This window comes from Barbus barbus (genome assembly GCF_936440315.1).
Source record: "Barbus barbus genome assembly, chromosome: 22".
NCBI classification, from domain to species: Eukaryota; Metazoa; Chordata; class Actinopteri; order Cypriniformes; family Cyprinidae; genus Barbus; species Barbus barbus.
In genome coordinates, this window is record NC_136750.1 from 29,504,931 (window position 1) to 29,526,402 (window position 21,472).

The 21,472-nt window shown below is 36.1% G+C and overlaps 1 protein-coding gene across 1 annotated transcript in view; it reads left to right on the plus strand.

Moving 5' to 3' along the window:
- LOC306888712 (protogenin A-like) overlaps window positions 1–18,475 on the plus strand; it is a gene marked incomplete at both ends in the record, with an annotated part of 43,617 nt that extends 25,142 nt beyond the window's left edge. The window contains 10 exons of the mRNA XM_079447123.1: window positions 1,273–1,461; window positions 10,837–10,932; window positions 11,767–11,953; window positions 12,036–12,163; window positions 13,728–13,898; window positions 16,016–16,183; window positions 16,373–16,496; window positions 16,979–17,117; window positions 17,235–17,333; window positions 18,092–18,475. Of these exons, the coding sequence (XP_079303249.1) occupies window positions 1,273–1,461; window positions 10,837–10,932; window positions 11,767–11,953; window positions 12,036–12,163; window positions 13,728–13,898; window positions 16,016–16,183; window positions 16,373–16,496; window positions 16,979–17,117; window positions 17,235–17,333; window positions 18,092–18,475 (1,685 nt within the window). The remainder of the gene's footprint in view (window positions 1–1,272; window positions 1,462–10,836; window positions 10,933–11,766; window positions 11,954–12,035; window positions 12,164–13,727; window positions 13,899–16,015; window positions 16,184–16,372; window positions 16,497–16,978; window positions 17,118–17,234; window positions 17,334–18,091) is intronic.
- Window positions 18,476–21,472: the final 2,997 nt, after the last annotated feature.

The window sequence follows — 21,472 nt, forward strand, 5'->3', positions numbered from 1 at the left end:
TATCTATCTATCGTTCTAGCGTTCTATCTATTGTTCTATCTATCTGTCGTTCTAGCGTTCTATCTAGCGTTCTATCTATCTAGCATTCTATCTATCATTCTATCTATCTATCGTTCTATCTATCTATCGTTCTATCTATCTATCGTTCTAGCATTCTATCTATTGTTCTATCTATCTATCGTTCTAGCGTTCTATCTATCGTTCTATCTATCTATCGTTCTATCTATCTAGCGTTCTAGCGTTCTATCTATCGTTCTATCTATCTATCATTGTATCTATCTATCGTTCTATCTATCGTTGTATCTATCCGTCTGTCTATCCGTCTGTCTGTATCTGTCTATCCATCTATAGTTATATTTATCGTTCTATCTATCTGTCTATCCGTCTGTCTGTCTGTTTGTCCATCAATCTGTCTTGTCTATCTATCTATCGATCATTCTATCGATCGTTCTAGTGATTGTTCCGTCTGTCCGTCCGTCCATCCAGTAATGTACTATAGGTTGTAAGCCAAGTTAGTGTTGATTGTTTGGTCTGTTTACATGTGAATCTTCTGCTGTGTGTAAATACTGTAAAACCTTCAACAGACATGCTTTGAAAAGATTAGTGTGAATCCTGCTCTCTTTCTCATTGCTCTGGTCTGATAATCTTGTTAAGGCATTGCATTTGTTCCTGCATGACCTCTGACCCTTCTTCTCATCCACATTGGAAAGGTTTTAGTCATGGGTTATAAAGCAAGAGCCGCAGGCCTCTACAGATCCTCCATTGTTCAGAGTCCCACCGTAAGCCTCAGCTCACATATCAAACTCTGTCACCTGTGATCTACAGGAACCCACTCTGTTAGATTACTGTGGTTAAATTTATCGCTTACAAAGATACAGCAGAACCACAGGAAACTCTGCGGGAGTGTGTTTAATTAATGTGGGATTGATTTAACCCCGGTGGCGTTCCTGTGAGGTCCCGTCTCGTCTGGATGAGGGAGATTCATAGCAGCAGTTGTGGCCGATAAATCTTGAAGATTTGTTCTCCTGAGGTTACAGGGCTTCTGGGGTCTGTGCTTTGAAATTTGTGATGTTTTGTTCTTCCCATCAGATTTAAACCATGCAGTCTGAAATTACAGCGTTTTGTAGTCTGAGAAGAGAAAGCGGTTTTAATGACTTTCTCAACTCAACATGCATCCTCTTAGCATAACTTTACTTGATCATGCATGAGATCTATGATTGGCTGATAATGCAAAGATGCATTTCTGATTGGCTGTGTATTGTTTTCCCACAGTGCCCCTGGCACCAGAGCTGCAACTGGAGTCTCTGAACTGCACGACTGTGGTTTTGCGTTGGCATCTCCCAGCGGGCAGCGCCACTGGACTGCAGGGCTACAAACTTTCCTACCATGAAGAGAGTGAACCAGAAGGACTGCCGACCCAGATTCCCCCTCACCACCGCCAGCACACCATTGGAGGCCTAGGTGAGTGATTTCAAAACACCTTATGAAATCCAGCAGCTGTGCACAGATTTTTAATTTTCCTGTTTTTTTTTTGTTGTGGCAGTTTGGGAGTCTTGATCGGTTAGAGAGGGACGTTAGCTTGTCTAAACACTGTACATGCAACTTTCAGTCCAGTGTTCAACACTGAATAGAGCAGAATTGTGCACCGTTCAGAATTTAATAAATCAGTTTCTGAATTTCATTTGACTTGAGGATGCAGAATTGCAATTTGAATTTAAATATAAGAAAGTAGAAAAAAATGAACTGAAATTCAAAGACATTTGTACAATTTCAATTCAGGTTTCTTAGAAAGATGTGGAAAAAGTTTAAAAATGTGAAGGTTTGGTAGCACTTTATTATAGGAACAAATTCTCACTATTACAGTTTTTCTCAGTTGCTTTGGTGCATTTCTCAGATCAGAAATGAAATTCTCAAAACTACTTGTTCAACCTCCACATCATCGAGTCACTTGTGCACATCATAAAAGCAGTTTCTCATTCTTTTGAACAAGCTGTGATTGCTTTGGCACATTCATGCAATTGATTATGTACATTTATCTGCAGTTTCCTACATTATCAGTTGCTAATGTCATGTTGCTCCAAATCTATTCTATAGATCGCTGTGCTATTGTCTTTCCCCTCAAAACATCTAGTCATTCGTTCATCGTATAAGTCATTAAATCCAAAATGGTTGATTTAGTTGTCATAAACTGTCAAGGATATTTTCTACACATTTCTATTAGACTTTTTGTAAATTTGCCATGAATTATGCAGGTGAATCTTGACTTTCTCTAATGAAGAGAATATAGATCAACCAATTATAAACCAGTTCTCAGAAATAGCTCAAGTGTAACTGTGAATCCTATCCATCTCTTTCAATCAATATCCCACATACAGTACTGTGTCCTTTGTACTTCTGAAATGGATATATGGCATACATAAGAAGTTCAGCCTTCTGCATTTCAATACAGTGACTGTCATCCAAACAGTTGTCATAGTTTACATCAGGAAATACTAACAGAGAGCACTGTTATATTGACAACTTGACTAAGCATTTTGTTTGTGAACAATGACACAAGAACTTTTAATTCTGATGGCACTGATATGTTCATTGACATAAATACTTACTTTGAAGAGATGAGCTAAAGATTTTGAGTAAGTTACAGGCTTTTGCAAGTAATCCAGTGTGTGGCGCTATTTGTACGAATTGTTTTGAGAAATGCACTTACTTCTTTGCAAATATTAAGAATGATTCGAGAAATGCACCAAAGCGACTGACAAAAACTGTAACTTGTTGTAGTTTGTCACACTTTTGTCTTAAAAGTGCGAGATTCATGCTCAAAACAGTCAGATGTGATGCCACACGCTCACAGACTCAGCTCAACCCTGATGCATGTTCTCATGTTATTTTATTATTCTTTCTTATTTCTGTTCATTGCTTCATCCTGAGTCTCTAAATGAACAGGCCAGTGCAAGAACAAAAGCACTCGAGTGTTTTTCAGATATGTAGATTTGTGGCTCTCCTCCCTAAACTCCTAGTGACCCTCCCCCTGTGACCTCTGACCCTGCCAACCCGCTGCCTCTGTGCTGGTCTTCCCATGAGTCTCTGGAGGAGGGCTTTGCAGGTTTGTGGTGTGCTCGCCCTCTCGTGCCCCTAAAGGTCACTCTCATCTGGGCCTATAGTTCAGTGGTGGTCATGAATGCTGTCCCAGAATGCTTTGCTTGACCAGTGGCCATAGAGAGGTCAGCCAGCTGGTCAGCAGCTGATAGAATACACTGGACACAATATTTGCTGAAGTATTACATGAAATCACTGTCATCTGCTGATTGGAATTTAGTTGGCCAAATATCTCAATAGCGCTGAGGTTAAATGGAGAACAAAGTAACTTTTCCTGAAGAATTTCAGAAAACAAGAACGGTAATCTCACACGTGTCTCCTTTAGTGTTAAAGATCTCAGCAAATCTGAGCACAGTTTGAGACATTAAGACACCAGTCTGCAATCAAAAGTCAGCGATTGCATTATGAACTCACTTCTCATCAGATGATCTGAGCTGTTTCACATTCAGTTTTTAGCTCTGTACTCTTACTGGATGACAACTATTTACTCATTTGAGTCTATTTTTAGGAGAAACATCTGAGACAAATTTGACAATTAAATGAAACATAACTTCATTAAATAAAAAATACATGGCAAAGAAAAAGTATGTCTGTTTTCCATTACAAACACCTAGCCATTCTTAAATCAAGATGTGCTTACTTAAAATGCAAAATGACGTAAGATTTTAAATTTATTTTATAAAAATATGAGCAAAGTTAAAGCTGCAGTCCATAACTTTTTTGGTTAAAACTTATCCGAAATCAATATCTGAGCAAGTACATAACCAGCCAGTGTTCAAAACTATCGCCTTACTTTAGCCAGATTCACAACGGTTATCTTATAATAATGTTTTCTAATTTGAGTGGTACGGGTAGGTTTTCACGGGACATTCGAGCATGGCACTGCATCATTACGTCACGTCTTTAAACATAAAGAAGTTTTCCCGGGTAGTAGGCTATTGCATGTGAGGATCCTGCAGGTGGCAGATCATTTATAGCCTTTTCTCACAGCAGCAAGAATAATTAAATGCATCATTTTGATGGCGGATTGTAATCCAGAAAGGATTACGTGTTTATGAAACACATATGAATAAAATTTAATTATATTCCAGTTTTAAATACGCTTCTGATTACATATAGCCTGGGATTACACAAGATTTGTATTTTAAAGAAAACCAGTTTGAATCGAGCATAATTTGCTTTTTGGGTTAAAATAATTTCTTAATATGAAATTCGAATAGTTAGTTTAGTTTAGTGTCCTTGTATTAAAATACAACGAAATTACAGTGCAACTCCCCTTTTTAGAAACACATAATACATCGTTAAAAACACCATAAGACATTTCATAATAGGTTACTACAATAAAAAGTATACAAAATATTAAAATAAATAAACTATATCAGCATAACCATAAATAAATAATTAATTCATTAGATTATTTAGTGTTCTTGTGGCCCATGGGAAGAAACTGTCCCTGAGTCTAGAGCAGGCTGTCTGACTGACAGCTACACATACTCTTCAAAGCATTAGATTCATCCGCGCTGGAGCCGTGCCGGAGCACATCCCACACAAGCAAGATAATTCCGCACACAGCTGCAATTCCAGGTTTTCAAACAGAGATGGCGACAAAGAGGCAAAACTTACGGACTGCAGCTTTAAGTGAGTTTATTCTTAAAACAAGAAAAAAATGGGGTCAGAAAAATAATCTTTTCCCTTATTTTTCTGACCCCATTGAAATATATTTTATCTTGTTTTAAGCGTAAACTCATTTCATTTTGATGCTTTTTCAGAAAACAAGACTTCATATCTTGTCATTTTATATCTCAAGTAAAATGATTTTGATTTTGGAATGTTTAGGTAACTGTACTGTAAAACAAGATAAAATACTGACAGAAAAAACTAAAAACAGGTACTATATGGTACTATATTTAAGCCAGATAGACTGTTGTTGTTTTTACAAACAGAAATGAGTTGAAATTTTCAGTTACTGTGGATGTACTTTAGTTTGTATTGGATGCTGGATTCAGAGAGATGTGAAGGAGCTGAACTCTATTCATTAGAGTTGTGGACGCCTCTCGGGGAGAGTTACGGTTATCAGTCCAGGGGAGGTATAAAGAGGAGCAGAGAGAAAGAGGAGCTGTTGTTGGGAGCTTTACGGTGTGTTTTATGACCATAGGGGGACAGAATGTGGGACGAGGTTCACATCAAAGCCCCTCATACAAATCCAACACACACACACACACACACACACACACACACTCACAATGAAGACCATGTAAAGCAAGTAAACCTGTTAACTTTCACATGATAAATGATGAAAGCTTCACATTTCAGTTTTTGCACCCTCAGGAACCCTATGTTCTTCCACTGTAAACTGTGAAACTAAATTAGTTTCTGTGGTAATGGATGTCATGTTACAGATGCCATTGAGTGTGTTGTACATGATGTTTCTTGCTGTGTGCGTCATTCATGATATTTAGTGTACGGGGTCTGAGGGTTACGGCCTCTAATGCTCACTCTTTAATTAAAGCAGACTCATTCATTAGCTCGTCTGTAATGTCCAGGAGAGCTGACCTCAGAGCTGCGGATGGGCATTTTCTGCATTGATTTTCCTCAGCTCATGAGTTATATGAGTGTGTGAAGCTTTCCAATTGGTGGAGAAGTCAACACCCTAGCAACTGCATAGCAACTCGATTAAACACACTAAGAAAACCTTAGCATCCCCATAATGACTCCCCAGAAAGTTTATTTATATAGCACATTATTTGTGACTCTGGAGCACAAAAGCAGTCTTAAGTCGCTGGGGTATATTTGTATCAATAGCCAAAAATACATTGTATGGGTCAAAATTATAGATTTTTCTTTTATGCCAAAAATCATTAGGACATTAAGATCATGTTCCATGAAGATATTTAGTAAATTTCCTACTGTAAATATATATAAACTTAATTTTTGATTAGTAATATGCATTGCTAAGAACTTAATTTGAACAAATTTAAAGGAGATTTTCTCAATATTTAGATTTTTTTGCTCCCTCAGATTCCAGATTTTCTAATAGTTGTATCTCAGACAAATATTGTCCTGTCATAACAAACCATACATCAATGGAGAGATTATTTATTCAACTTTCCGATAATGTATAAATCTCAATTTCGAAAAATTGACACTTATGACTTGTTTTGTTGTCCAGGGTCACATTTTATACATAATGGTAATTCAAAGTGCTCTACATAAAAATAAAAATAAAAGATTTAAAATGTATTAAAAAGAAGATGAAAAAGAGAAAAATACATAAAATGATGCCGTGCAATCAGTACTCGAACATCATGGTAAGTTTTGCATGTTTCTTCAGAAATGGTCAAAATCTAGTTTATTTTTGTAAGTATTTGTTTATATTTCTTATGTTTTTCTCATTATAGTGAGGTAAGATATTGTGCATAATATTTCTAGGGGTTTGCTGATTGTTGTCACTCATGCTCTATTTAGCTAGAAATTATAAAAATTTGCAAATATCTTCCATGAGAGATATTTGCATGTATTGCTATTTTTGCCCATATTTTTTTGCACATTTCTAAGCTTTTGACGATTTTTGGGGGGCCTTATGTTCCATTTTGCCCATTTATTTATTTATTTATTTATTTATTTATTTTATAGATTTTCTATGTTAGATATTTGTATATATATTTCTAACATATATTTCATTAGAGTGAGGTAATATGTCTTGCATACTTCTAAGCTTTTGCAGATTTTGTTTTTGGACCCTCATGCATGCTTTTGCCAGAAATGCTAAAAATCTAGTTTAGTGTTGTGGATATTCCATGATAGACATTTCTATATATTTTTAATATTTATATTTCTTAGAAAAAAATAATATATATATATATATATATTTTGTTTTTATCAAGGTAGTATCCAAAGATTTCTTAGCTTTTGCCAGTAACTAAAAATGCAGTTAATATTTGTAGGGTTTTTTTTTTGTAGATATTGTAGATATTGTATAGATATTTGTATATATTTCATGATTTCGGCATACTTTATGGACTCTGAAGACACTCAAACAATACACTTCAGAGCTATAGCTGTTCATTAACTGTTGTTTATCACTATTACTGTGATGAGATCAAACCTCAAACACAGGGCTTCCCACTGTGTCCCTCTGGTGGAAAACAAAGGGATTGCAGGGGGTGTGGCCTATGCAAAATCAGTCATATTAAAATATTCTGTTTTACTTTCTATAATATCAGTTTGGAATAAATTTCCGTTTCATTATAGTGAGGTAATACACCTTGCATATTTCTAAGCTTTCGCTGGTTTTCTAGTATGATTTGTCCTGCATGTGCGCTGCTTCCCGACCCTCTCGACAGGATTTGACTTGCCCAGATTCCATGTCAGAGGTCAGAGGTCAGATGCCCCCCTCTCTCAGTGTGTGGTTCATATCTGCAGGCTATTGTACCGGAGGAAGGCTGTTGTTCAGGGGGGTTTGTGGTTTAGGGTTGGAGGTGTTTCTCCTGAGTACGTGCTCTTTTGCATTTGGCTGTGTCTCAAACTGAATGTCAGTTTTGATAACTCCAGGTTTCAGACAGACTTCTAAGGCACCATAACATCACATGTAATGATATAGATTGAATTCAAAAGAACTTTAGATATTGGCATAAACATATTTAATGACTGTAGTGCTTATTTTATATATATGTATATATATATATATTTATTTCTGTTTATTTATTTCAAATTTCTTCGTTTTTTCCCCCTAGCTACTGTTTGTGGACTCACGCACGTCTTCGTCTCCATGTGATTTAAAGTGTGTTTTCTGTGTCATTCCCTGTCCAAATACTTTCTTTATCTCTCTCTGAATGCTGATGGCCTGGAGAAAGAAGCCTGACTTGTGTGCCTGACCTCTGACTCCAGATTCCTAAGGAGTTTTATCTGTGTGTGAACCTTGACCCCTGACTGGCTCCACGGAGCCTCTTCGGAGCTGTGGATCTCAACGCCACACACTATTTACCAAACCGTCCAATCAGGACAGGACTGCTGGGTTTGGCCCCGCCCCCTCGACCCCTGCTCTATAGATCCAGATCTCAGTGGCAGTGATGTCATCTGTGTGCATCGATCAGTCTGACTGATAGTGGTCTGATTCACCAGGCTGTAAAGAACAGGTTCTGTCAATATCAGTGCTAATCTAATGCTTCATCTGTCTGAGATCCATATCTAGGCCTGTGACCCTCGATCTGGTCATAGTTTATCAGCACACTCTCTGTTTTCTCTCTAACAGTAGCCAGTCAACTTCACTTGTTTGATTATTATGCATTCAGTTTTCATGACCTCAGATTAACTCATGGCAGTATTTTTCTATTGAAAAACATTTTCGGTACTTAAAATAAAATATAAATATAAATATTCAATGAAAATAAAATGTAAACACTAAATGAAAAACTTTCTGAACATTGCTAATAAAAATCAGAAATGTTGTCATGGCAACTGAAATGAAATGTTGAACTAAAACTGAAAGAAAAAAATATATATGTATAAAGAACAGACTAATAAAAATGACAATGGAAAATATAAAAATAAAAACTTTGTTACTTGAAATAAAATAAATGTTAGCTGAAATATTATTATATTATAATTAAATATAAACAAACTATTTTCTTTTCACTAGTTGCCAAGGAAACATTTCTCATTTTTGTTTAGTTAAACTTGAAGTACTAAAACAAATAAATAAAATGTAATAAAACTATATTATATAGGCATATTGAAAAATAAACTAATAAAAATTATACATAACTAAAACTTAAAATTAAAGTGGAAACTGAAAATAAAAACAAATTAAATAATTGATATCAAATCATTAATATTAAATGGATTTTTCACACCACAGAACTGTTAATACGAATAGCCTAAAAATGAAAAATAGTGAAAAAAACAGAATCACAAATATACACTTTAGATATGTATTTCTGTACTATATTAGTGTTAATGCACATTTGAACACTTGTGTCTTGATGTTGAAAAACGTTCATGTCCATGTTATTTGTCAACTACACAATTACAGACACAGTCAGGATTGGTTTAGTTGTAGGATCTGAAGCTCAGAACACATTCAGTATTGAATCTCTGTGTGGTGTAGCGCCACCATGTGGCCAAAGTCAATACTACAGGACAAGACGGAAACTGCAGCAACTCAAATTTTCACACTTCAGAAACTGCGGCTGTGTCATTCTAAAATCATTTAATATATATTTATGAATAAAATCATTATCAAGAATAAATACTAGTTTTTTTTTTATTTTAAAATGTGCATATTAGCATGTTTATCAGGATGTTTAAGGTTGTGTTAGTAGGAAATATTGGGGAGTTAAAAAAAAAAAGTAATTTCCAGCCCTGTAAGTATACAAATAAAAATAAAATATGTAGTTCATTCTCATTATGCTATACAGTCTATTAAATAATATTTACTTGACTAAAATGGCTCTTTGTGAGTGGCATATCTATTAAATCATTTTTTAATTTTAATTAATGCAAAACAATTACTTGGTCAACAAATTTTAGAGTGCAATTTTTAATAATGCTTTCCTGTGAATTTAATTTGAATATGTGATGAGCCCAAATGATCAGTTTCTGATCAGTTATCAATTTTTCTGTCAGTCCGAGGGCTCTTTATGATCGTCGAGGCCGTGGTTTTGGTCACGTGACTGACCTCTCTGTGCGTGTTTCCCATGGCCTTTGGGTCTCTGATTTAACCTCTGTGGTCCGGTTATGAATGGCTGGGTAGTGGTCAGTCAGTGAGGGGCTGAAGCAGATGGATGAACTGAACGGGGGGATGGACACTCGTCTTTTGTGTTGAGCAGCAGGAGGATCGACCGCAAACTAACTGACCAGCACCTCCAGCTCAGGGCATCTGCTAATGATTAGACGCACGTGCACACGTGCTACACACACACACACACACACACACACACGTCAGCTGACCACATGCATCTGTTGTTACACACACGCGTTCTCTTATGCCCCATTCACACATAATCTGACTAAAGCTTTTGAAGATCTGATCACAGATTACATGCATTGCAGGGAAAAATAGGATGCCTTACTAATTTGACAAATGTGACTCTGGAGCACAAAAACAGTCTTAAGTAGCATGGATATATTTGTAGCAATAGCCAACAATAAATACATATGGGTCAAAATTATCAATTTTTCTTTCATGCCAAAAAATCATTAGGACATTAAGTAAAGATCATGTTCCATGAAGATATTTTGTAAATTTCTTACCGTAAATATATTAAAACTTCATTTTTGATTAGTAATATGCATTGCTAAGAACTTAATTTGGACAACTTTAAAGCTGATTTTATCAATTTTTGCAACTTTAAAAGCAATTTTCTCAATATTTGGATTTGTTTGCACCCTCAGATTCCAGATTTTCAAATAGTTGTATCTCAGCTAAATATTGTCCGATCCTAACAAACCATACATCAATGGAAAGCCCATTCATTCATTTAAAAAATTGACCCTTATGACTGCATCTTGCCTACTACAGATGTGTATCAGTAGCAGCACACATCATGCATCATTTGATGAGCTGAAGATCAGCAATGCATGGATTAATTTAGAATTGCTGAACATTTTTGACACGGCATCTCATGCATTGTTTTAAAAAATGCTAATTTGTGTTGATTTGTTGCTGTATGTGTGAACACCCAATTAACCCATTCTTAATGCAGCAGAAACAGATTTTAAACTTGTATTTCTTTATTATAGATCCAAGAAAGAAGTACCATGTCAAGCTCTTGGCCTATAGTTTCATGGGTGAAGGATACCAGGCAGATCAGACCATCAGCACACCGGGATGTGTTTGTGAGTTCAGCTGCGACACACAAACACACTTCTATAGTATATTCTTGGCTTAAAGGAACACTCCACTTTTTTTGGAAATAGGCTCATTTTCCAACTCCCCTAGAGTTAAACAGTTGAGTTTTACCGTTTTTGAATCCATTCATTCCATCTCCGGGTCTGATGGTAGCACTTTTAGCTTAGCTTAGCATAGATAATTGAATCGGATTAGACCGTTAGCATTTGGTCATCAAAAATGACAAAAGAGTTTCAATAATTTTCCTATTTAAAGCTTGACTCTTCTGTAGTTACATCGTGTACTAAGACCGACGAAAAATGAAAAGTTGCGATTTTCTAGGCCGATATGGCTAGGAACTATACTCTCATTCCGGCGTAATAATCAAGGAACTTTGCTGCCGTTCCATGAGTGCAGCAGGCGCAGTGATATTACGCAGCGCCTGAAAGTAGTCCCCAGCTATATCATAACTAGTTACCTAGCTGGTCTCAACTGTTTTTAACATTGATAATAATCAGAAATGTTTCTTGAGCAGTAAATCAGTATATTAGAATGATTTCTGAAGGATCATGTGACACTGAAGACTGGAGTAATGATGCTGGAAATACAGCTGCAGATCACAGAAATAAATTACATTTGAACAGATATTCACATAGAAAACTTGCAAAAATATTTCACAATATTACTGTTTTTTTTTTATCCAATAAATGCAGAGCATATAGGGTTAGGATTAGGATTCATAATAATAATTAAAAAAAAAGTTTATAGGCTCTCTATATAATAGCATGAGTGAAAAAATATTGAAGTGAATATGCCATTGAAACACATTTTTATGTTTGCAGCGGTCCGTGATCGTCTGGTCCCGCCCCCTCCGCCGCCTCATCACATTTACGCCCGCAGTAATTCCTCCTCCTCTGTGTACCTGCATTGGGCCCGACCTGCTTTCACCGGTGGACAGACAGTCAACTACACGGTGCGCTGTAACCCGGTGGGACTGCAGAACGCCTCGCTGGTGCTGTACCTGCAGACGTGAGTGTTACTGACCTCAGACTGACACACACACACACAGATTGTGATGCTCGTCCTCATATATGTGTGTGTGTTCCTGCAGTGCGGCCCAGAGTCTGATGGTCACTGATTTGGACCCAAACACCAATTATGAGTTTGCAGTTCGTCTTCATGTGGATCAGCTGTCCAGCCCCTGGAGTCCTGTGGTTTACCAGACCACACTACCTGAAGGTCAATATATGTACTTTATACAGTGGTGTGAAAAAGTGTTGGCCCTTTGTATATCATGTAATATATATACTTTGTATATCGTATACCATACACTTACTGGCCACTTTATTAGGTACATCTGTTCAATTGCTTGGTAACACAGATTGCTAATCAGCCAATCACATGGCAGCATCTAGATGTGGTGAAGACGACTTGCTGAAGTTCAATCCGAGCATCAGAATGGGGAAGAAAGGGGATTTAAGTGACTTTGATCGTGGAATGGTTGTTGTGCCAGACGGGCTGGTCTGAGTATTTCAAAAACTGCTGATCTACTGGGATTTTCACACACAACCATCTCTAGGGTTTACAGAGAATGGTCTGAAAAAGAGAAAATATCCAGTGAGCGGCAGTTGTGTGACGAAAATGCCTTGTTGATGTCAGAGGTCAGAGGAGAATGGGCAGACTGGTTAGAGATGATAGAAAGGCAACAGTAACTCAAATAACCACTCGTTACAACCAAGGTATGCAGAATACCATCTGAACGCACAACACATCGAACCCTGAAGCAGATGGGCTACAGCAGCAGAAGACCACACCGGGTGCCGCTCCAGTCAGCTAAGAACAGGAAACAGAGTCTACAATTCACACAGGCTCACCAAAATTGGACAAAAGAAGATTGGAAAAACGTTGCCTGGTCTGATGAGTCTTGATTTCTGCTGCAACATTCAGATGGTAGGGTCAGAATTTGGCATAAAGAACATGAAAGCATGGATCATCCTGCCTTGTCTCAACGGTTCAGGCTGGTGGTGGTGGTGTAATGGTGTGGGGGATATTTTCTTGGCACACTTTGGGCCCCTTAGTACCAATTGAGCATCGTTTAAACGCCACAGCCTACCTGAGTATTGTTGCTGACCATGTCCATCCCTTTATGACTACAGTGTACCCATCTTCTGATGGCTACTTCCAGCAGGATAATGCATCATGTCACAAAGCTCAAATCATCTCAGACTGGTTTCAGACAATGAGTTGACTTTACTCAAATGGCCTCCACAGTCACCAGATCTCAATCCAATAGAGCACCTTTGGGATGTGGAGGAACAGGAGATTCATATCATGGATGTGCAGCCGACAAATCTGCAGCAACTGCGTGATGCTATCATGTCAATATGGACCAAAATCTCTGAGGAATGTTTCCAACACCTTGTTGAATCTATGCCACGAAGAATTAAGGCAGTTCTGAAGGCAAAAGGGGGTCCAACCCGGTACTAGCAAGGTGTGCCTAATAAAGTGGCCAGTGAGTGTATGCTCGTGTGTATATATACATATAAATATATTATAAAATAAGAATGACATTGTAACAAAATACAATATTGTGATGTGATCACTCAAAACACACAAGACACAGCCACGTCACATTTGTGTTGTGATTCAAATAGTTTATCCTCAATGACATAAAATGTTTAAAAATAAGTTATAAGAGCAAGCTAGTGTATTAAAGAAGCATTTTGAAGAGGCTTCTGTCTCCATTGTGAAGGCATTGAGTGGTTTTGATTGACAAGAGCCTGTCTGTCTGTTCTCTGTTCAGCTCCCACTCAAGCTCCTGTAGGAGTCAAAGCCACTCTGATTGAGGGAGATACAGCGCTGGTGTCATGGAAACCGCCTGATGAGCTTAACGTCGCCGTGACTCGTTACACCATCCTGTACGCATCACGCAGAGCCTGGGCCGCCGGAGAGTGGCAGATCCTGCAGAGAGAAGGTGAGTGTGTGTGTCTGTTTTTTTTTTTACTTGAAATAAAACAAACGTTAACTGAACTGTAACATTTTTTCATGTTTTTCAAAAATCTAGCTGAAATTAACATAAAGCCATATGGATATATATAAAAAATTAAAAAAAAGAATTACTAAAACTTCAACTAAAATTAAATTGAAAATGGAAAATATCAAATAAAAACTAAGCCATTATATTAATAACAACTATAACAGTATCTCAGCGATGCAAAAATAGCTTATAAATTGTGTCACACATTTTAGTATTTCAGATATGACATCATTTCTTGTTTTAGATGTAAAATGGACAGCGCTGATTCTCTGCATTTTTTAAATGTTATTTTATTAGTATTATTAATAATATTAATAATTACTATTATTTTCTGTAAAATGGAAAAGATTTTTCCCCCCAAAAAATAACATGAATGCCTCTTAATAATTTATTTATATATATATATATATATATGTGTATGTATGTGTGTGTATGTGTATATATACACTGTATTCTTATTATATAATAATATAATACTGTATTATATATTTTGTAACTGTATATTACTGCCATATGGACATTAATCTAACCAGGGTAATTAAAGTTAACTAAACTAAAAGCATAAAAAACATTTGAAACTGAATTTTAAAAAATCCTAAAAGTTTTTGGACATTTCTCATTTTCATTTAGCTTTACAGTATTAACAGTAACAGTATTGTGGAAAGCACTGTCCAAATGAACTTGAATTGAAATTGAATATTTCACTAGGTGCTAAAACGGCTCTCATTTGAGCAGCTCAGTGTGCATAATGTCTAAATCCAGGGCAGTGACTGTAAAAGATGGAATTAGTGTTAATGAGCAGGACTGGCGTTGCACACGGATGTCTTCTGTTTTCAGTTACACGCACAGCTCTCTGGATCTGAACATCATTCCCAGCCTGCTCTGCAGGATAAATCACACTGTGGCTGTAGAGATGTGCTGCTGGATCAGGAGGTTTTGGGTGGTACTGCTAAGAGACTAGTCTCTAAACCTTTGACTTTTAACCCTCGACACCCTGAATCTGTTGGTCACAAATAACCACCGCGGTTTGCAGTAAAACTCTGATCCTGTGCCGTCACATGAACATTAAAGAGACGGGCAGTAAAAATCTCTCTAAACCAGCCAAGAATACACCTGTGCCATATTTCAGTTCAAAATCAATAATTTACATAAATGTCAATGCAATTTTTAATAATGTTATGCAAAAATATATAATTCTCAATTATTTATGTATTTAGATTTCATAAATATCTATACAGTACATCATAGTAATGTTTGTTATGCTGAATTTAATATTTGCTGATTTTAATGGCTGTGGACCAAAGATAAATGGTGCATTAAATTAAATGTTGCATATTAAAATATTATTGCATATTAAAATTTAAATTTTCAAAATGAAGTTCACTTATATTCTCTACATTTCTATGCAAAAAAATGTTAAAGCAAAAAGATAAATGAGAAATATATGCTGTAATGGCATATAATGTTTCCTTGGCAGCTAACTAAATAAAAGTTGAAGTTCTAAAATTACTCAAATTAAAACTGAAATACTAAATGGAAATATAAAAACTAATAACTAATAAAACTGGCAAAAACACATCACACAACATTACTGAAATATTAAATTAAAATGAAAACTGAAAATATAAATATAAAAACTAATTCACAATACTAATACTAAAATAACACTGCTGCCTACCAGTGGACTGTTTTCTTAATAATTATTGCTTATTCTTAAAAATTTGCAAATGCATTCATTTAATTGATTGCTTTTCCAAATGTTCTCCACTTTTGAGATTTAGTCAAATCAATGGTCTCTATGGGCCAACTTTGGCTTGCGGTTCGAGCGTCTCTGGACTAAATCTAAATAATCTTGTCTTAATGCATAGTATGTATTTATTTCTTTTTTTTGACTTTGAGATTCACACAGTTGATGGATAGATATCATAATTTTTTTTACAAAACAGCAGAAACAGTATTTTCCCAAAAGGTCCACAGAATTTTCGAGTCTTGTGATAAATATTTCATAAGCGTAGATTTTTATTTTTGGTTAATAATGTCACCCTCGTTGTCAGGGAGCGTCACGATGGCCCTGCTGGAGAATCTTCAGTCTGGTCAGGTGTACCTGGTGAAGGTCTCAGCGTCCAATCAGATGGGAGATGGGCCGTTCTCACCTGCAGTAGAACTGACCATGCACACAGACGGACACGCCCCCCGAGCACAGGGCTCCGCCCACAACACAGGTGAGTAACGGAAGCTTTCCAGTCATGCAGTGCCCTTTTTAATCTGGAAGAAGATGTTAAAATCAATAGAAATATTGCATTTAAATGCATTTTCTTTCATGCCATTCGTGTGAAAATCCACATAGATGAGATAAACACACAATGCAAGTCATGGCATCATATTCATACTGTTCTTTGCTCTGTCTGCAGCGTTTTCCGATGGTTTCTATCACCTGGATCAGAGGTCAATGACGGGGATAGTGGTGGGCGTGTGCATCGCTTTAGCCTGCATTATCATCTGCATCATCATACTGGCCTGCAGGAGCAAAACCAGGTAAGAGATCACCTGTACAAACACCTGCGACCACTACAACTAGTTAACTAAACTCATTTTCAGTAATTCAAATAAAGCTGAAATATGAATGAAATATTAGATGAAATATAATAAAAACTGAAAAAATTAGAAATGTTGCCTTTGCAACTAACTGGAAAAAACTCCAACAGAACTAAAAAAATTCTTAAAACCAAAGCTGAAATAAAAATAAAGGAAAAAGCTAAATACTTACAAAAGCACTTACTAAAACTTAAACTAAATTAAATAAAAACTGAAATGATAAAAATAAAAGCTAATTCAAATTATAAATAAATATTATAATTGTGTTTAATAATATTAAGATAACAGTGCTTCCTATTTCAAGATATTTCCTTGCTAATTATTGCACATTATTTGGGTTATATATCAAAGTAATTACAAATGCATTCAAATGTCAGTTAATTGATTGTTTCCATGACTGACCTGCATTATTTATGACACAGGCAATCTTCCACTAACAAATCCATCAGACAAGCAGGAGGACAGACTCCGCCCACCGCTGACCGTCTGGCCAATCAGAGTCAAGCTGAGAGTGTGGAGGTGATGATGCCCATGATGAGGGATCATTTCATAGATGCAAAGGCATGTTTAAAATGACACATTCCTGCCTAAAAATACCTTTTGTGTGTGTGTTTGTTTTATAGCATACAGTGTTTTTTGTGGAAAAAATGTTCTGATGATTGTGTTTCACTCTTTTAGGGCGGAACAAATCTGATCATTAACAGCTATGGACCAGTGAAGCCCACCATTGAGAAGAAGAAAAGAAAGAGATGGAACTTCTTTAAGAGGGATAACAAGGTATGAAACCGTTTACAATTTTCAGTGAGGATTATTAAAAAACGGTCAGATAGAACCAAATAAATACTCAAAATAATGCTTTTCATTTTTAATAATATTGCAAATGATACAATATAATATATTATGTTCATTATCATAATAAACTATTTATTATTATTATTATAAATGAGTATAAATTAAAGGTAGTAAATACTGCCATGATGTATAAATCTGTGTTATTGTAAAACTATTATAATAATAATTATAGTAAAAATTATAATAATAAATAAAAAAACTTAAACATTTGAAATGATGCCTTGGCAACTACCAATAATAAAAAAGGATAAAGTACTACAATTAACAAAACTGAAACAAAAATATATAAAAGCTAAATCAAAATGTAAAAAAAAACAAGAAATAATAATAATAATAATAATAAAATAAAAAATACTGATACATACTATTATATAAATAATAAATATACTAAAAAGACACTGTTTATTGAAATCATTTATTTTAATAAGAATATATTATTAAATAGTAATGTCTTGTTTTTTTTGTTTTTTTACATTAATGAGAAATATAGAGAAATTTAACAAATTAAAAAAATTAAGAAAAAGCTTGGTTTTTTTCATTTTTGAGTAAAATATAATTGTTTCATTGGGCTTTTGGGATGAAATATAACATTATTTATATGTCTCTTTTGGACATCTTTTAAATGTCTCTTAACTTCAGAAACTCTTTCTCTGTTGTTTACTGGTGTTTTCTGCCTCTGTCAGGATGTCAAGAGTGACTCAAGTCCATCTTGCTCCTATCATCATGGCACCACCCTGCTGTGTTACACAGAAAGCTCTCCTCAACACCCGCCGTCCTCTCTGCAGGGCCTGTTTGGGCCACCGGGGGGCGACAGCGAGGGCTCTCATTCCAGCGAGGGCAGCCATGAGACGGGCGACTCGGGACGCTACTCTCACGACGACACCGAGGCGACTAACCTGTCTCTGGGTGCCGGCAGTCGCCCAGACTCCCTGCAGGGCGAGGATAGCGAAACGTCGGACGAAACACCCGTTCACGAGGTTACAGAGAAAGAGCTGCATCCCCATGTGATCCCAATGACGGAGACAAAACTTCAGAAACAGGAAATGATGGAGCCACATCCTGTTTAGCAAAAAACCTTTGTGCTCTCTGGCGCCTCCTTCTGCTTAAACGGACTACTGAGCAGTGCTGGACGACCCGAGACGTCCACATGGCCCTCTTTCTCGGTGAATGTATTTGTTTCTCTCTTTTTCTGTTCGTTTTTATAAACCATTGTGTGTCTGAAAAAAACTAGAAGCTCACCCACCATGAATGTGTTTAAAAACGTCCAAAACGTGCGACGGGAATGTCACGGTTTCTGACGCAACCTCAGCGAGAGAGAGCGCGGAAGAGCCTCTCTTGACTTCCTAATCTACCTCAGCTTATCTTTAAGTATTTAATGTCCATTTATACACTCGACAGCGTTGTTTTAATGTTAGTTTGTCTGTTTGTTTAATCCTGAAGTATGGGATTGCGAAGGTTTTTTACCTGTCCTGCTGTGTGGCGCAGTCACAGCCAATCAGAACATAGTTGCTGTTTAATATGCAGGACTTTGGACCAATAGGAGTTCGCGGTGGGCGGAGCCACCCGGCTGATTGCATCACACATAGTTAGGATAGTGTTTTTTACCTTCCTCAGGTTCATAAACGTTAAACTTTCAGTTGAATGTTTTACTCTGATGTTAACGTACGATTACTTCAGGTCACGTTAGATTTCTCAGGTCTGTCGTATGAATGTGTGTGTTTTTGCTCTTATAGTCCCTGTTTTATACTACCTCGTTTTACCTTTTGATTTTTAGCAGTAGTTGTGTTTGATTTCTTTGTCTCAGGGATGATTTGAAAGCCATGTGTTTTGTGACATGGTTTGATGGACAGGGTTTTTTCGGGCAGTTGACCCGTGCTGAATGTGTGTTTTTAGCTCTGTTTATTTCTTCTTTTGAGTACGAAGTAACCAAAAATGCTGGGCGTTTCTTAGTTCGGCAGAACCGATAGCTTTAAACAATGGCCTTAACATGTGAAGAGCTGCAGATGAGAGATTGATTCGACTGCAGTCCGAGTGACAAAAATAATCATCAAATCTGAATGATCAGGAAAGCTTTTTGCCTCCAAAGATATCTATTTTTCTCGACATACAGTATATGTACTACTGAGTACGCATTGTAGTTACTTTAGTGCTTTGAAATAGTGGATGCAATTTTAGATTTAGGATCATGAGTGTAGCACTTGTCTTTCAGATTAGTTTGGAGGAGTTTTCTATTTTTTTCACGCAGCTGATCGTGCAACGGTGACACGCCATCATCCGCAGAGCTGTTTGCTCTTTCGTTTCTTCTTTCCGGTTTGCTGGTCTTTGGGATGATAAGATGACAATGAGATTATCCGTGAATCAAACCAAAGATGTTTCACCCAGAGACCGGCGAACGCCCCAAAAAAGAGCTGCTTTAAAGAACTCAGAGACATCTTGATGTCCTGATGTTATTATAAATGAGTATAAATTAAAGGTAATAAATACTGGTGGAGATGCAGAAGTTCAGCATTACAAATCTCATGAATGCATGACATATTTCACTCCAGAATCAACCGAAAAAAATTGTGCATAAAATCAATAGCTGCTCATTTAGATTATTTACATTGTGGTGTTATTTGCATGATTGATGCATGATGCAATTCGTATTACCATAATGTCCTTATATTATATTAAAAATAACTTTAATGTAAATATCATAAATTAATTGCTTATTTGTCATGATATAAAATAGAACGGTTTATATATTACATTATTTCATATAAAAATATTTTAATGTAAATCGTCATAAATTCATTGCTTAATTATCATGAAAAATATATTTTTTGATGCTAATCATAAATTAATCGCTTATTTGACATAATATAAAATAGTCATTATTTTATATAATTGTCACAATATGAAATATTTTTAAAACAATGTCATGCTTAACTGTCATGGTATAAATGAATGGTTTATTTGTCATGAAAATAATTATGGCAATGCAGTATATAATTAATTTTTTCTCTCTTTATTTTGGAGTGAAATATTAGCCGTAAATGTTCTTGATTCTTCAGCTTTATGAGATTCATCTCCTGAAATCAAATATCACAGTGATCAGTTTCCCTCATTAGAGTTTCAAGTTCAACATGGATTTTATTGTACATGAAAATTATATACAGTGAGAGAGAGATATTATATTATTTTATTTTAACCTTCCATGCGGCTGGAATTCTTCTCAATCAGGGGAAATTGATTGCTGGCTTTATTTCAATCAGAGAAACACAATCAGTTTTGAATTTTTCTTTTCGAAGCAAACAGCCTGAAACCAAAGACTGTGGTCGCCGTTGCACCGAGCATTAATGTAGATTGCATGAGTTTTGTCGTTTTTCAAAGTTTTATTCCTGAGTAGATTTGATTTCTGCTTACTGAAAGGACACGAGGAAACCAAAAACAGTGTTACACGGTCGTGCTTTCAATCGTTTATGACATTCAAGCAAACCAAAGATGATGGATTTCAGCCTTTTCAGTAACTTTTCTCACTGGAGGAGAATTATTGTATGGTGTTTTGTACATTTTTTTGCAGGGGATAAATGACGTACCCTGGATTTTGTGAAAGTACTGACTAAATATTTGGTTTCACTTTCCTGCTGAAGAAAAGGTTTAAACTGGTCTTCCAGCCTTTTCAAAGATCTTGCTCAAAAGTCTTCAGACCCAGATCAGCTTGGGCTTGTTTTCAGCAAGATTTGATGCCTTAGATTTCAATATGCTTTAGAACAATATTGATTGTTGTGTTAAATTGTTAACTTCACATGGGGTTTCTTTGTGTGTGCAAGTGTAATTCCATGCAGTTTTTTCTGATTTCTTCAGCTACATGTTGTGAATTAGAAATGCAACGTCATAAAACGTGTCAAATATTTAGCACCTGCGTGTGCCGATGACCTCTGTAGGTAAAAACTCAGGTTGCTGGTCATGCCTAATATAGGTGATTTTGCTCAGGAAATAATATCAGGCCAGTTTCATGTCACTTTATTCATTGCTTAGCCTCTCTTGATTTTCAATTGAATTCTGTTATTATTCTATTCTTC